The 17,763-nt window shown below is 43.7% G+C and overlaps 1 protein-coding gene across 1 annotated transcript in view; it reads right to left on the bottom strand.

The window, feature by feature from the left end:
• Positions 1–4,384: 4,384 nt before the first annotated feature.
• LOC130131707 (NALCN channel auxiliary factor 1-like) overlaps positions 4,385–17,763 on the bottom strand; it is a 46,898-nt gene continuing 33,519 nt past the window's right edge. The window contains exons 2-3 of the mRNA XM_056301491.1: positions 15,782–15,953; positions 4,385–4,683 (exon numbers count right to left, since the gene is read on the bottom strand). Of these exons, the coding sequence (XP_056157466.1) occupies positions 4,385–4,683; positions 15,782–15,953 (471 nt within the window). The remainder of the gene's footprint in view (positions 4,684–15,781; positions 15,954–17,763) is intronic.

Genomic DNA, 17,763 nt, shown 5'->3' with positions numbered 1-17,763 from the left:
AGTCTGACAAGTCTGACTCGTGTCCAAACCACTACTACTGCACACTGACAACTGACTCGACAAGTTTGACAAGTCTGACTCGAGTCCACACCACTATTACTGCACACTAACAACCAGTCTGACTCGAGTCCACACCACTACTACTGCACACTGACAACAAGCTCCTCCGTGTCTCGCTGGGTTTGGTCATCGCTGCATACATCAGTAGGTTGTGTGTGCAGCGGGGAAAGCACGTGCTACATTGAACGCTATCGTACAGCTCCCCCTGTCTGCACATAAGGGAACAGGGTTTGTAATGTTGCTCTAGCTGCTCACGTGAAATTGAAAAGAAATCCATTCATCTGCCAGGGTTTCTGTCTATCCATTCATCTGCCAGGGTTTCTGTCTATCCATTCATCTGCCGGGGTTTCTGTCTATCCATTCATCTGCCAGGGTTTCTGTCTATCCATTCATCTGCCGGGGTTTCTGTCTATCCATTCATCTGCCGGGGTTTCTGTCTATCCATTCATCTGCCGGGGTTTCTGTCTATCCATTCATCTGCCGGGGTTTCTGTCTATCCATTCATCTGCCGGGGTTTCTGTCTATCCATTCATCTGCCGGGGTTTCTGTCTATCCATTCATCTGCCGGGGTTTCTGTCTATCCATTCATCTGCCGGGGTTTCTGTCTATCCATTCATCTGCCGGGGTTTCTGTCTATCCATTCATCTGCCGGGGTTTCTGTCTATCCATTCATCTGCCGGGGTTTCTGTCTATCCATTCATCTGCCGGGGTTTCTGTCTATCCATTCATCTGCCAGGGTTTCTGTCTATCCATTCATCTGCCGGGGTTTCTGTCTATCCATTCATCTGCCGGGGTTTCTGTCTATCCATTCATCTGCCGGGGTTTCTGTCTATCCATTCATCTGCCAGGGTTTCTGTCTATCCATTCATCTGCCAGGGTTTCTGTCTATCCATTCATCTGCCAGGGTTTCTGTCTATCCATTCATCTGCCAGGGTTTCTATCTATCCATTCATCTGCCAGGGTTTCTGTCTTGCATACGCCTCACTGGACAAAACTAGACAACACTGTGTTACTGCAGCATCAAGGTGAATGGCAGTAGAGGGAAAAAACTACCACCAATCATGTTTAACATCATTTATATTTATTTTCTTTTGAACAAAATGTTAATAAATGCGAATTTGTTTCACGTCCAAAAAAGATCATGACTCGTGGGACGCATTTTATAAATAATTTCATTCAAGTCTTTTGTAGAAAAAAAGAAAGTAAATTAGCAAACTAAAGCATCTCTAGTATGACAATATGACAACGTTATCACATTTTTCTCTACATTTGAACCATTTTCTCGTTTCAAGCTTTATTTTAATATGTTTTGTTCAGACCTCCTCATCTCATCTTTTAACATCCAGCTTTGCTTTAGTCAACAGAAAATGCAGCAAAAAATCCCCCCACCCCCCCAAAAAATCATACAAAAACCAAGGAGGCAAATGGAGAGCACAGTGAGATTTCAACGGGGGGAGGGGGGGTATTTTGAGATCCCACATCTTCGAGACATATTTACAACAGAAAGGACAAGGGGGATGGGGTGGCGGGGGATTTGGCGGCTGGGGTTCTTCTGCATAGATCCACTGGACTCAGATCATGAACAGCTGGGGATCGAAGGGGACGGGGCAGATTCAGGAGCATGGTGATGGCAATACATCCTCTGCTGTCTTCAAGGGAATGCAGTTCTTCTCTCCTCCACAGTTTTTTTTTTTTCTGTTTTGTTTTTTTGAGGAAAAGAAAAATCAGCACATTGTAAGAATATCAAGCAAACTTCAGTCAAGAGTGGACGGGGGAGCGCTACAGCCAACAACGTGTGTCTTGAAAATCCAGAGGCGAGCATGGACTTTCTTATGTCACCCCAATCAGATGTCTGTCGGAAAGGCGCACACTGAGCGATGACGTGTACCAGGAAGGCACATAATGAGTGATGCTCAATATGTGTGGGAAGCTTTACTTTCACCGGTAAACAGAGTGGAGGGATGCACTAGGACCACGCTTTACCACCTGATGCCAATGCTGACGCAAACTCCGGGTTTATGGTCATAGTACAAATGTGGTTTAAATGCAGCCCGTTAGAGGTCTGCTGTGACTGAATTGTGCAGGTAACACATTTTGCTGTTGATGAAATTCTCAGCACAGATTCTGGCCTGATATCTCCCTGATATCCGATTCAGCTATTGTATTGGTGAATGCCTGGCAGAAGAGGGAGTGAGAGGTTTTCTCAGTCACTGTATTACCTGTCCAAATAGCATTACTGTTAGCAGCAGTCGTACAAAACGAGAAGAAAACTGGATGAGTCAGCCCTTGGAAACCCCCCTCAGAAATGCTGATAGTAACACAGCCCTTTGCTAGCCTGTGAAAGATAGATTTACTCTAATGGTGGATCTGAAACCAAAATCTAAAAAAACAAGTGTAGGAGGTGTTATGGATTCACCTATTGGCTGGCTGATCACCTGCACCAAGTCTACCGCAAACCTTTAAACCAAAACCACCTGATACAGGTCGCAAAACCACCTGACAGAGGTGGTTTTGCCAGGGACTGGGGCAATAGCCGATCTATTCAAAAGACATGGATGTCCTGTGATGCTGCACTGACAGCCGGCGTCCAGCCAGCTGGGCTGACACAGCTGAGAGGCACTCAGAAGGCCTGTGTTTTTTTTTTTTTATGGTACTGTCCTTCGTGCAATGGGGAGCCAAAACACCTAAACTCAGAAGTCCCATGGCACCCCTAAAGTCCCAAGCGTCACAACTCCAACTTCTCCCTGCCATGGCGTCGCTAAGACGATCTGCTCGGCAGTACAGCGGAAACACCACCTTTTGCAGGGCTGCCCATTGAGAAGCTCAACATTACCATAGGAGGCAAACTACAGACAGAACGCACAGACAGAGGGTACACCTGTTCTTGCTGTGGCATAATTCATTACTTCGCTCTGCACCTCCTTCTCCCCAGCTTCCCTCCATTGGCATGTCTGTCATATGGTGGATGGAATAGCCAAAATGACTCCTCTTTGCGTGGCGAGCTGTTCACTGTATGGTTCCTCTACTCAAGACAACTCAACTCCGTCGTAAGACAAAACCAATTCCTGCATTTCACATCCCAACATTTTGACACAAACCAATCCTGAAAAAGAAATCAGTCACTTCTTTCTCCATCATTGCCTTTGCTTTATAACTCCTATCTTGCTCAGTGGCACAGTTTTATAAACTAGGTTGGAGAGTTCCTGGAGGACATGTGTGGACTAGCTGAAAGTGATGCTGAGGTGGTTCCTCTGTGGTCGCTAGAACATCTACCAACGGCTGATTATCAGCAGCTATGATGCAACAGCTCCCTTGCAAGACTCAAGAGTTTGCCGTTCAGTTCTATGGCTAAAAACAGAAACCCCAAAAGTCCCCAAACCTTGAAATCAGTCACTCGTCCCTTGAAGTAGCTGAATGTTTCAAGCTTGAACAGAGTTGCTGCGTTAAATAATATGGGATGAGTTAGAGTCCAACGTTTTGAAGAGAATAAAATTAATTGGAAAACACATACGTGCACTTTCAGCTAGCCCACTATGAAGAAGAGAAAGCAAGCTAGCTGTAGAGCACTTTAGGTCCTAAAATATGAAGGTGTGTACGTCCACCAGGGGGCTGAGAGAACTGGATCCTGATGAAACACACGCTGGACATCAGAGTACAAAAGAATCACACACTTTTTAGAGAAACAACACCACATGGATTATGGGAAATCTCTGACTAGTCCTGGTATGCCTTCTAGTAGGAACCACCACCAAACATAAGGTGGGTGGATGCTGCTGTACTCTGAAGTGTGTTGGAGAAAGAACTGGACCGTACTTGATATGTAAAATGTTCTGGCACCTGAAAAATGCAGCGAGAACCTTGAAAGGTTGTGAGGAGTGAGAGCGCGTACATGTTATTATGCCCTTTTCTCATGACTGCCTTCCCTCAGACACTGTCCAGACACACCCTAAGATCTTCACAAACACAACTTAGAAGGGAAGGGCATAAGGAAGATAGAAACGGAGGGAGGGGAAAAGAGAGGGAGAGGAACAGTTTGATAGAAAAACATTTTCGATGAAATAGAAACAAATAAGTGGGTTTCAAGTGAGAAGAGGTCAGTTCTTTAACTTCTCGGGTCAGCTGATGTCCAACGCCAGCACCCTCAGCTTCAGTGAGATCCTTCCCACTTCCTGTGTACTTGAAGGTTCGTTGGTGGCAGGTCGTAGAGGCATGTCCACTACGTCATGCCAGTCCTGTCCCTGGCAGCCATGACGCTGGAAAAGCCTTAGGGAAACTAGTGAAAGACATCATTCTTTACAAGCTCAATCCTCGATTCCCACAGTGTTCAGTCCTCTTTCGAAGAGCTCTCGTCTGGTGGGAAAATGGTAGCCCCACCCAAAAATGTGGAATTATGGGAGACTGAGATGATGATGACAGTGTGTAGGAGGACAAGGGCCAGCAGACAGATCTTCAGCCGCCCATTGCACAGTCTGGGAGGGGCAGTGTCAGTAACGGAGGCCCCCTGGGGATGGCAGGGGGTAGCAGTCCTTTTAAGTGTCCCACCTGAAGGGCTGTCCATCTTGGAGTCCCATCGGACATCGCAGCATTCCGCCTCATTGTCTGGCGGATGCTCTCCCAGGAGCCCTGCAGGGAGAAGACATAAAGGTAAACGTGGTTAGAGACCTCCTACTGTATCTATTTGTAAACCTCATGTGAAAGTTTAAGACTTGGGGTTGGTAGGGTGGAGGTTTATTGAAGTGTGTCCATTCACTCTGTAGTTGTAATCATGATATGGAGGAGCAGGCCAGACAATGACCCGCGGCTGAACTCACAAGTCTGCAGAGGGAATAATAACACATCACTGCATCACCCGGTGACTACTGGTTCCACTTGTACAAGTTAGAGAGGAACGGGATTCAGATCAAAACATGGACACACACACACACACACACACACACACACACACACACACACACACACACACACACACACACACTGTTCCAGAGGAAAACCACCAAATCTCCCCCTAGGGCAACACCCTAGAGGAAAACCACCTATGAGATCCATCTTGACGCTAAATGTGAGGGCCAAAACACACAGCTATGTAGTATGTGCATAACATTATGCCCAGGATCACAAGGCGTGCAGACTCACAGCGCTGTACTAATGTGCCAGTGATGGCTCAGAGGACTCAAGTAGGTAGCCTGTGTTGCTAAGCCTCCACAAGCGTTACACATTAACAACATCTCTGGCGAGTTCTGCTTCAGATCATTCTGAATAAATGTTGTGATGCAGAGGTCTACGCTGTGATTATTGCAGCAAAAAGTTCTTTGAAGATTCGAAAAAGTACTTTTACAAATGCAGTGAAACTGTCGATATTTATCCTGGTGTCATTACAACCTTTACGGTCTGTCACTGTGACTCTACAAGTGCTACCTCATGCATCACAAAGGGCTGAATCTGTGAGCTGCACTTTCGCCGCTATTCTCGCAAGAAAGTAAGCAGGTTCAAGTGATTTATGCACCCAGGGAGGGATCGATCTACAAACAGCACAACCCCCCCCGCCCCTTCAGCTGTTCCATCTTATGCTCTGCACGGTGGCCTGTTGTTCCCTGAACAGTTCCTGGAAAGCCAAGCTTCCTCAACAGGCTGCAAAGCTGCACTCGACCCTCCTGCTATGAGAACATGTGGGAACGGCTGTAGGACTTCCAGAGAGAGAGAGAGAGAGAGAGAGAGCGATAGAGAGAGAGTTTACCAGTTAAGTCACACTTAACAGCTTGTTCTCAAAGTGTTTCTGGACAGATGATCACCAACATCTGGGGTTTGTTTTGCGATAGTGTCGATATAGAATATCGGGAATCATGAACACTATTTGTCACTTCATTTCATGCACTTGTGTACATGAAATGAAATGAAATACCATTTCCCCCAGCCTACAGCAGTACAACACAAAGACAAAAACTCATCCAATAACTACAAGAACACATATCCAAACTAACACATACAGTGCTGCTTGAAAGTTTGTGAACCCTCCAGACATGGTCACTGTTTTTGTAAAAAACATTAAAATAAGCTTATTACACATACATCCAAATCCCAATTTGTAAAGCACGCCTTCCAAATAATGGACGCACACACAAAAAGAGATATATTTTCATTATTTAATTCAACAAAGGTGGTTTATTTCACAAAAACTGAAAATTTAACATGTGCAAAAGTATGTGAACACTTGTATTAGTAGCTTGTGGCTCCTCCTTTTGCAGCCATTACTTCAACCAAACGTCTTCTGTAACCACTAACCAGTCTCTCGCATCTGCTTATGGGGCTTTTTGCCCACTCCTCCTTGCAGAACTCAGCCAGTTGAGAGAGGTTGGAGGGACATCTGGTATGTACCAACTTCTTCAGGTCTCGCCACAACATTCCAATTGGATTAAGATCCGGACTTTGACTGGGCCTATCCAGAGTACGAATCCTCTTTCTCTGAAGCCATGCCTTTGTAGCTTTGCTGGAATGCTTTGGGTCATTGTCTTGTTGCATAATCCATTTTCGTCCCAGCTTCAACTCCCTGACTGATGGCAGGAGATTCTGGTCAAGAATTTGTTGATATGCCGGAGAATTCATGGTTCCTTGGATAATATGGAGTCGTCCAGGTCCAGAAGCAGAAAAGCAGCCCCAGACCTTCACATTTGCACCACCATGCTTCACTGTTGGGAGGGGGTTCTTTTCTTCATATGCAGTGTTGGCTTTTCTCCAAACATGTTGGTTTTGATTGTGACCAAATAATTCTATCTTGGACTCGTCTGTCCAGAGAATGGACTTCCAGAAGGCCTCTGGTTTGTCCAGGATGACTGTCGGAAATGCCGGTCTGCATGGGCTAGCAGTTAGCTTAGCCTGCCCCGCTTCCGCGTCCTGTCAGACCTCCCTCTGGGCATCCTCCTCGGGTGCAGCTCCAGGCAGGGCTGTGGTCCCTGGGCCCACGTTGATTACCCTTTTCACACCAGTCTCAAATCCTTGGACGTAAGTCAGATCATCTTTGGCGTGAAAGCATGCACACTTCTGCGTTCTAGAAAACGAATGCAGGGTCCGGCACAGCAAATTCCTTGTGTTGTGTTGATGGGAAAGTGTCAAATTCAACAAAGACGAACCAACACTCCATACTGGCTCCTCGTACTACCAATACACCATATTGGCTCCTCGTACAACCAGACATGGACTGATGTCATTGTAGGATAATGATTTGCCGGGTACATGTGAAAGGTGTTTTCCAGGAATAAGCTAAAATCAGCTCGTGAAAGGGAGGCTTATCAGAAAATACTTCACTTGGGTGAAGACCTTATAAGTTTTAGATCGAGCTTGATTAAAAGTAATAATGGGTCTTAAAGCAACATCAGAGGCTGATGTAAGGTCTGTTGTTGCCCCAGGTGGCATAATGGACCAGGCTGAAAAAGGTCACACACATAAACCAAACCAGCAGCGAAACAAAACATTTCACAAACCCATTCATTAAGTACAGGTAACTTCATGTACAGATAACCTCTTTATCATGTTGTACATTAAGTTAGCTGTACTTCATTGAGTACAGGTAACTTCATGTACAGGTAACCTCTTTATCATGTGGTACATTAAGTTAGCTGTACTTCATTAAGTACAGGTAACTTCATGTACAGGTAACCTCTGTATCATGTTGTACATTAAATTAGCTGTGCTTCATTAAGTACAGGTAACTTAATGTACTGGTAACCCATCATGTTGTACATTAAGTTAGCTGTACTTCATTAAGTACAGGTAACTTAATGTACTGGTAACCCATCATGTTGTACATTAAGTTAGCTGTACTTCATTAAGTACAGGTAACTTAATGTACTGGTAACCCATCATGTTGTACATTAAGTACAGGTAACTTCATGTACAGGTAACCTCTTTATCATGTGGTACATTAAGTTAGCTGTACTTCATTAAGTACAGGTAACTCCATGTGCAGGTAACCTCTGTATCATGTTGTACATTAAGTTAGCTGTGCTTCATTAAATATAGGTAACTTAATGTACTGGTAACCTATCACGTGGATTCCATTAAGTTAGCTGTACTTCATTAAATACAGGTAACTTCATGTACAGGTAACCTCTTTATCATGTTGTACATTAAGTTAGCTGTACTTCATTAAGTACAGGTAACTTCATGTACAGGTAACCCATCATGTTGTACATTAAGTTAGCTGTACTTCATTAAGTACACGTAACTTCATGTACCGTTAACCTATCATGTTGTACATTAAGTTAGCTGTACTTCATTTGGTACAGGTAACTCCATGTGCAGGTAACCTCTTTATCATGTTGCACATCAAGTTAGCTGTACTTCATTAAGTACAGGTAACTTAATGTACCGGTAACCTATCATGTTGTACATTAAGTTAGCTCTACTTCATTAAGTACAGGTAACTTCATGTACTGGTAACCTATCATGTTGTACATTAAGTTAGCTGTACTTCATTAAGTACAGGTAACTTCGTGTACAGGTAACCTCTTTATCATGTCGTACATTAAGTTAGCTGTACTTCATTAAGTACAGGTAACTTCATGTACAGGTAACCTCTTTATCATGTTGTACATTAAGTTAGCTGTACTTCATTAAGTACAGGTAACTTAATGTACTGGTAACCTATCACGTGGATTACATTAAGTTAGCTGTACTTCATTAAGTACAGGTAACTTAATGTACTGGTAACCTATCACGTGGATTACATTAAGTTAGCTGTACTTCATTAAGTACAGGTAACTTCATGTACAGGTAACCTCTTTATCATGTTGTACATTAAGTTAGCTGTACTTCATTAAGTACAGGTAACTTCATGTACAGGTAACCCATCATGTTGTACATTAAGTTAGCTGTACTTCATTAAGTACAGGTAACTTAATGTACCGGTAACCTATCATGTTGAACATTAAGTTAGCTGTACTTCATTAAGTACAGGTAACTTAATGTACCGGTAACCTCTGTATCATGTTGTACATTAAGTTAGCTGTACTTCATTTAGTACATGTAACTTCATGTACAGGTAACCTCTGTATCATGTGGTACATTAAGTTACCTGTACTTTATTAATTACAGGTAACTTCATGTACAGGTAACCTCTGTATCATGTGGTACATTAAGTTACCTGTACTTTATTAATTACAGGTAACTTCATGTACAGGTAACCTCTGTATCATGTGGTACATTAAGTTACCTGTACTTTATTAATTACAGGTAACTTCATGTACAGGTAACCTCTGTATCATGTGGTACATTAAGTTACCTGTACTTTATTAATTACAGGTAACTTCATGTACAGGTAACCTCTGTATCATGTGGTACATTAAGTTACCTGTACTTTATTAATTACAGGTAACTTCATGTACAGGTAACCTCTGTATCATGTGGTGCATTAAGTTACCTGTACTTTATTAATTACAGGTAACTTCATGTACAGGTAACCTCTTTATCGTGTTGAAAACTGTCACTCCACATCCAGAATGTAAGTCATTGCAATGTAAAACGATCATTTATTGTGTTAACTTTTCAGTCATCATTGAGGTCAGTGGTGGTTTTAAAAATGTTGGGGCATCCGGGCAGTGTGGCGGTCTATTCCGTTGCCTACCAACATGGGGATCGCCGGTTCGAATCCCTGTGTTGCCTCCGGCTTGGTCAGGCATCCCTACAGACACAATTGGCCATGTCTGTGGTTGGGAAGCCGGATGTGGGTATGTCTGGTTGACAGTCTGGGTCCCTCTTGCAGCTGGTCCTCAGTAGCACAGGGAAAGAGATGGATTTCTATCCCCTGTTTGATTTTGACTTTCATCTTCCCTCTGGAAAACTCATTCTCTCCACCGACAGAGCTCGCTGACAATATATCCCAACTGGTCACCCCAGTGGCTGATGTTGGCAATGGAGCTTCTCCACCAACTAGAAAACGGCCTGCAACACCCAGCCCGACATGCTCTCCACTTTACATCCCCAAGACCAAGCGCTCAAGAATCGAGCTCGCCAACTCCACACCGCCGTCCCTTCGGCCTTCAGCTGTCCAACGACCTCCTCCTTCCACCACTATTATCGAGGTCCCTACTGCGGTGAGTGTGGCGGCTGACACCAATGACCTTGGTCATCGAAAGCTGACGATCTACAATGGAGGATGCCTGAACGGTCAACCTGAAATCCTTGTAGTTGACAATTCCATCTCCAGGTTCGTTAAGCTCCCTGGTGGTATAACTTACTGTTTGTCTGGATGTAAAGTTCCTGACATCTCTATACACATTCCAGCTATACTTGATTGCCATCTAACTGTCCACAATATTATCGTGCATGTTGGAACCAATGTTATCATCTCAAGGCAGTCATTAAAGCTACAGTCTGACTTTGAGGCCCTCACTCCAATTTTAGAGAGCCTGGGCAAAATCTATATCCTGTCTGGTCCCATTCCACCCCTAGGTAAGGGCTCACAGTGTTTTAGCCGCCCCTTCAGTTTGCGCTGCTGGTTAATGAATTTCTGTACTGCTACAGGCCATGGTTTCATTAACAACTTGTCTCATTCTGAGGAAGGACTTTTACAAAAAAAACATAGTGTTCACTCAAACAGCGAGGGGGTTAGGCAACTGACATATAACCTCATCCATTGTGTAGCTTTTTCAGCCTGGCATTTAGCTGTAAGCAGAGGTCATGCATCAAACTCTGTATCTATCATGTGTCCCTCTAGCACTCCCTCTGCCAGGATACAGCCCTCCATTCATCTGGCTGAGCCTGGTTCTCTCCCAGTCCATCCCATCTCTGTCAGTTAACAACAGACCACCAAGATGTGCTAAACACTGTCAGTCTGCTCTAAATGCCAACACCCTTTCTCAGATCTCCATCAATGGTTTACTCTCAGCCAAGCCTTTCACTCCAACAGTGTTTGTGTTGTGTAAAATAAAGATCCCTGTTAAACAAGACTTTTGTTGTGTAACATAATATCCCTGTTAAACAAGACTTTATTCTTAATCTCATTTCATCTCACAATCAGGATTTCTTTCTTTTAACTGAGCCCTGGCTCAAAGTCAGGGACCGCTGCCCTCTAACAGAGCTCTTACCTCCCAGTTGCCAGGCCCTCATCTCCCTAGGCTCACTGGTCGTGGTGGGGGTATTGCAGTTGTTTTTAAGAATACATTTATTTGTAATCAGAAAACATGGGGAACTTTCAATAGCCTGGAATTAGTTTCTTTTAAAACGGATTGTGAAATCCCAGTATGTTGCTTAGTTGTCTACTGACCACTCAAACCCAACAATCCTTTTTTAAATGAATTCTCTGAACTGTTAACTTCGGTGGTTCTCAAATATGATAGTTGTTATGGCTGGCAATTTTAATGTGGACATTGATGCTTTGCTTCTCTTGCAACCAACATTTTAAATATTGCCAACCCTTTTCAACTTATGCAACTAGTGTCCTGCACTATGCATGACCATGGCCACACTCTTGATCTCGTTTCTACCCTCACTCTGTTCTTGAACTCCCCTTCCATGTTTGATATTGTCTCTGACCCCACTTCAGTCTTCTGATCAACCGCTAAAGTGCACAGTACACTCATGCTTCTTCTATGCCAATTCCTGCAGTTCCTTTTTCATCCTGTTTCTGATTCTGATAACTATTTTAAGGGGTCGGAAATTAGTAATAAGATGGTAATTATCACATAATTTCTTAGAAATAAGGTTGAAATTACCTTGTAATTTCCTAGTAATAAGGTGGTAGTTTTTACAAGTAATTTCACAGCTAACCCTAACCCTAACTCTAACAGTAATTTCAACCTTATTTCTAAGAAATTACGTGATAATTACCACCTTATTACTAGGAAATTACTAGGTAATTTTCGGCCCCCTCCAACCCCCTAAAATAAAGTGTAACCCTGATTCCTATACCCCCCACCTGACTCCTCCAGTTTTAATGCTCTTGTGCGCTGGTTCAGTGATCAGTGTGCTCCTGCGCTAGATACCACAGCTCCCTACACTACCAGGCCGTGTTTGTCAGCTAGCTCTTTCCCCTGGATTAACAACAACATTCATCATCTGAAAAGGGAAGTCAGAAGAGTGGAGCATAGCTGGAATAAATCCAAACTCAGGGCCCATCTCCTCCATCTGAAGAACTGCTGTCCACGCTCAACCAAAACATCAAGGAGGAGAGAGTTGCCTACTTTTGCAGGCCTGATTAACAACAATAAACACAATCCGAGGTTCCTGTTTAAAGCCATTGACTGGCTTGTAAGCCCTGCCCATTCTGCTGTGTCTGCCTCCTCCCCAGTAGACTGTCAAAAAGTTCTGTCTTTCTTTGTTGACAAAATCAGTAATATTTGTTCTGATTTTAACATTGTTAATATGTCCTCTGATTCTTCAGTTTACTGCCCTACTCACTTGTCTGATTTCCCCCCAAACTTTCTGTAAAATCTAATTTAGTTAATTTTTATTTCTGATTTTATCCTTTTTCTCCCAATTTAGTGGTAATCCCTCCCTATTCTAGTTCAAACACCCACCCTCGAACTGTGTGCATTTGCCAACTGCATCTCTCCGGCCGGCAGTCTCAAAGGAGACGCCTCACCACTTTTGTGACAAGGCGACTCCAGGCCGAACCACTGCTTTTTCCGACACACACAGAGACGCATTCATGTGACCAACACAAGCCGACTCCGCCCCCCTCCCGAAGACAGCGTTGCCGATTATTGCTGCTTCATCAAATCCGGCCATAGTCAGATCTGACGAGACTGAGGCAAGAACCCCTGTCCCCAGTGGCCAACTGCACCGACACAAAGCCAATGCTTAGACTGCTACACCACCACAGACCCCCACAATCTCATTGACACTGTATCCCATATGCCTGTCCTCTTGTCCTTTAGATGTAACCCCCCCCCCAAAAAAAAAATCCTTATAGACGCCCTGCCTACCTTGGGCCATAGCCTGCTCACCATTATTATTAATTCTCTCACCTCTGGCTGTGGTCCGGACGGTGGCGAGCATCCAAACCTATTTTTTTTTAAAAACTGTCCTTGATCCAACCATGCCAAATAAATACAGAACTTTTTCAAAACTACCATTCATCTCCAAAATTCTTTAAAAAAAATCATTGCACAGCAGCTCCTTGAGGTCATTGAAAGACATGATGTTTTCAATCAATTTCAATCCAGCTTTTGCCACCAACATCGTACAGAAACATCACTACTAAGAGTGACAAATGACATCCTCATGCGAGCTGACGATGGCGAACATTCTATCCTGGTCTTGCTTGACTTAACTGCTGCTTTTGATACTATTGCTCACTCCACCTTGGTTGAACGTTTAAATGAGTGGATTGGTATCTCTGGTTCTGCTCCCAGTTTTTCTAGTCCTATCTGTCTAACAGGAAGTTTCAGGTTGTCATAGACAACTTTGTGTCTTCAACTGCCCCTATACTCTGTGGAGCTCCATAGGGTTTAGTCCTTGGTCCCATCCTTTTCTCAATCTACATGTTACCTCTAGGCGATCTGGTTGGCCAGTTCAATTGCATCTCTCACCACTGCTATGCTGATGACATGCAGCTGTATTTATCAGTTAAGCCAAATGATATGGGTAATATTGGTACCCATCATGACTGCCTGGCTGCTATTAAGGAGTAGATGTCACTCAATTTCCTTCAGCTCTATTCAGAAAATCTGAGTTCTCCTTATTGGTCCTAATAAGTTTGTCTCAGAGTGAAATCTTGTATTGGCCCTCTGGGCCCCACTGTTCATCCCTCCTCAAGAAATCTGGGTATACTCTTAGGCCAAAATCAGAATTTAGATCCGCATATTAACAAGCTTGTGCAAACCTGCTTTGTCCAACTCGAACACTGCAAAAATCAAATCAATGCTATCAACCAGCGATCTAGAATTACTAATCCATACCCTAATGTTTCCGTGCCTTGAATACTACAATGCTCCTTTCTCCTGTCTCAGCCAAGCAGCCCTGTCCCGCCAGGCTGCTAACAAATACCAATCTTAGATCCCACATCATACCAATCCTCGCATCAATTCATTAGCTTTCCATAAAGTATACAGTAATAATAATAATAAGTATAATAATAATTATTATTATACATCCACCTATTATCTAAACCGCTTATCCTGCTCTCAGGGTCGCGGGGATGCTGGAGCCTATCCCAGCAGTCATTGTGCAGCAAGCAGGGAGACACCCTGGACAAGCTGCCAGTCCATCACAGGGCCCACACACACACACACACACACACACACACACACACACACACACACACACACACACACACATTCATACCTAAGGACAATTTAGTACGGCTGATTTACCTGACCAACATATCTTTGGACTGTGGGAGGAAACCGGAGCCGCTGGAGGAAACCCACGAAGACATGGGGAGAACATGCAAACTCCACACAGAGCACGACCCAGTACTACCACCAAGTTTGGACTACCCCAGGGCTCAAACCCAGGACCTATTGCTGTGAGGTGACAATTATACGTACCTACTGTGCCACCGTGCTGCCCAATAATAATAATAATGATGATGATGATGATGATGATGATAATAATAATAATAATAATAATAATAATGGGGCGGTACGGAGGTGCAGTGGTTAGTGCAGTCGCCTTACAGCAAGAAGAACTGCACCTCAGTAGACCAGAAAGCTCTGCAGCGGGTCGTCAAGGCGGCCCAGCATATCACCGGTACCCATCTCCCAGCCAAAAAAGACATTTATCACAAACGCTGCCTTCGAAGGGGTCTGAGCATCAGCAGAGATCCCACCCACCCCAACCATGGACTGTTCTCCCCTCTGCGCTCTGGGAGGCGCCACAGGAGCCTCAGAGCCCACACTACCAGGCTCAAAAACAGCTTCTTTCCACGAGCTTTTGCCCATCTGAACCTGGCTACCCACTGAATGTCTGTAGATATTTTTAAATATTTTGTACTCCAGCTCTTTTTTAACTTATTTTAGCTTTTGGTCTTCATGTGTGTATATCTTATATTGTGTTTGCTGTGCTTGTCTGTGTCTGTCTTGCACTGTTTGGTGAAGCCACAGCCCTCATTTCGTTTTTAACATGTGCCTGCACATTGTTTTTGATAACAATAAAATTGAATTGAATTCTTGAAGAACAGACTTCAAGATACCACTTACCATATATAAGGCCCTACATGGTCTTGCCCCATTACCCATTTCAGAACTTTTGCATTCTTACTCCACCTCTAGGCCACTCAGATCTTCCAACCCGGGTCTTTTACCAATTCCCTGCTCCCTCTGCAAATACAAGGGTGACTGTGCTTTAGCCATAAGGGCCTTGTCCCTCTGGAACCACCCCCCTATCCCCCCTATTAGATCAACTGAGTCTGAAACCAGCTTTAAAAACTTCTCAAAAGCCATCTCTACCGATCTGCCTCCCTATAATGGGTCTGTAACTTATAATTTTCTGTATGTAACTGTATAGGTATGCTGTTTTTTTCTGTATCTGCATCTTTTGCAGCTCTTTCTTTGTTTTAAAAGGTGCTTTACAAATAAACTGTAACTTACTTACTGTATGGTAGCCCATCCACAGACGATGTAATCACCTGTTTCTGTTGATAAACTAGAACATTGATGTATTTGAGGTATGTAATAGCCCTTGTAATACTTTAAACGGCAAGGATTTGTCGCTGTCATGCACACTACTAAACTCTACAGACGTAAACCGGACGACCACCACTAAGTGACATGGAATCCATGCTGACCTGTGCAGATGAAGCTGGGGCTGCCTCCGTGGATCAGGTCATCATTATCAGGCAGAATGAAAGGACAGCTCTGCTGGACCTCCAGGCAGTACTGGTGACACGGCATTTTCTTCTGACATGACCTCTGGGTGGTGGGGAAATACTGAGCACACAGCCAGGGCTTGTAGGCCATCTGAGGAGAGGAGACAAGAAGACAGGAGATCCGCCTTGAGCCCAAGTTCACCATTTCCAAGAGGACTCCATATAGCTGCGTTTAAGGCACAAAATCATACACGGCTTTTCTATGCCCAAACAATGACCAGACATGCAGGGCACCAGTCCCTGCCCCGACTTGTCAAGCCAAGGTCAGCTGTAATGAGTAGAGCATCACTGAGCTTGTACGTGGCAGATGGAGGGGTGGACTTTTATATTTCCTATGATGGCTTTGTTGTGTAGTGAATTCAGGACTGTGCAGCATAACCTGTCCCCCTACCTACAGCAAACACAAGCTTGGTGTTATATCCCATATATACCCTAACCCCCCATATCACGGTTGCCTTGTAGACGCCCTGGCAGGGGTAAAGGCTACGGGACCAACCCAGGCAGAAACTGCGCTCTGAAGGAGCTGTGACCTCGGTCTACCATCAGCAGACGACAAGCATAATTTAGCTCGACTGCGGTCGAAGGATGATGTTATATCCCAAGATGGGGATTTTTTTGGATTATGATAATGATATTAATCATAGGAAAATGAATAAGCTGCTGATTAGTGTTAGTATAGTCACGTGGAGGCTCTCTAACATGTGTTATGCTCTGGAAGGTCCAGTTTAGGATTTGCGAGACTGATAGGTATTTGTACGACTGTGTATGCAGTGAAGTGGTGCAAAAAGTGCTGTTTTGCTGTCAGTGGCCATTCATCTATGCAAAACCGTTACCAAACCGACTGCGACATAAAGCCATTCGTGGAACTGGAGGATGTCGTCAGTGAAATAATTAGTCGCGTTGATTTTCTTTCCGACAAAATGGCAGCATTTAGGAGGCTCTCATTGCCCGCATGTTGAACCATGACGCTCACCTGAGGGAGCAACAACAGTCCTAAACATCCTGAGCTCCCGCATCAGCGATTCAAAGTAGACTGTGCACAGATATATCAGCACAGTGTAATAAAGACACACACACACACACACACACACACACACACACACACACACACAGATGAGACTACCCTTTAAGCCGTGTAACACCGCAGCGAAAAAATTGATTTTTAACCCTGTTAACCGCCATCCACTGACAGGTCACAACACAACACAACACAACACAACACAACACAACACAACACAACACAACACAGGGAGGCATCATTTAAAAGCATGGCCACAAAACCACAGAGGTTTCTCCTTTTACTCTGCACAAGCACCTTGTAACTGGTGCTTCCTGTCCACTCCAACATGTCACTCTATTTGCAGGTAAAAAAAATAAAAAAACATTATTATTATTATTATTATTATTATTAATAATAATATAATAACAATAATAATAATATTAATAATAGTAATGATGATAATAATAATGATGAGGATGATAATAATAACAATAGTGATAATGATAATTCCAACAACAACAACAACAAAAACAATAATAATAACAATAACAATAATAATAACAATAATGTAACGTGCATGGATAAGTAGATACGTTGGCCCTTGGCTAACGTGTCAGACCCTTTAGTCGACTGGTTAACGTAGTCACCCACGGTGCGGGGAATAAGGGTTCGCGTCCTGGCTGTGGCGGTTCCCAGGCTAGCCTCCCCCTAATTCGTTTCACTAATAATAATAATAATAAATATTATTCATAAGCACCTTTCAAGTCACCAAGGACACTTCACAAGTCCAGATAAGACAGATAACATAGAAAACAACAGTGGAAAGAAAAATTATAAGAATAATGATGATAACAAAGAACAAGAAAAACTGCCATGAAGTAAGGTAGCAAAAATGTCCCCT

The sequence above is a fragment of the Lampris incognitus genome, chromosome 21 (genome assembly GCF_029633865.1).
Source record: "Lampris incognitus isolate fLamInc1 chromosome 21, fLamInc1.hap2, whole genome shotgun sequence".
NCBI classification, from domain to species: domain Eukaryota; kingdom Metazoa; phylum Chordata; class Actinopteri; order Lampriformes; family Lampridae; genus Lampris; species Lampris incognitus.
This window is presented reverse-complemented; position numbering and strand designations above follow the sequence as displayed.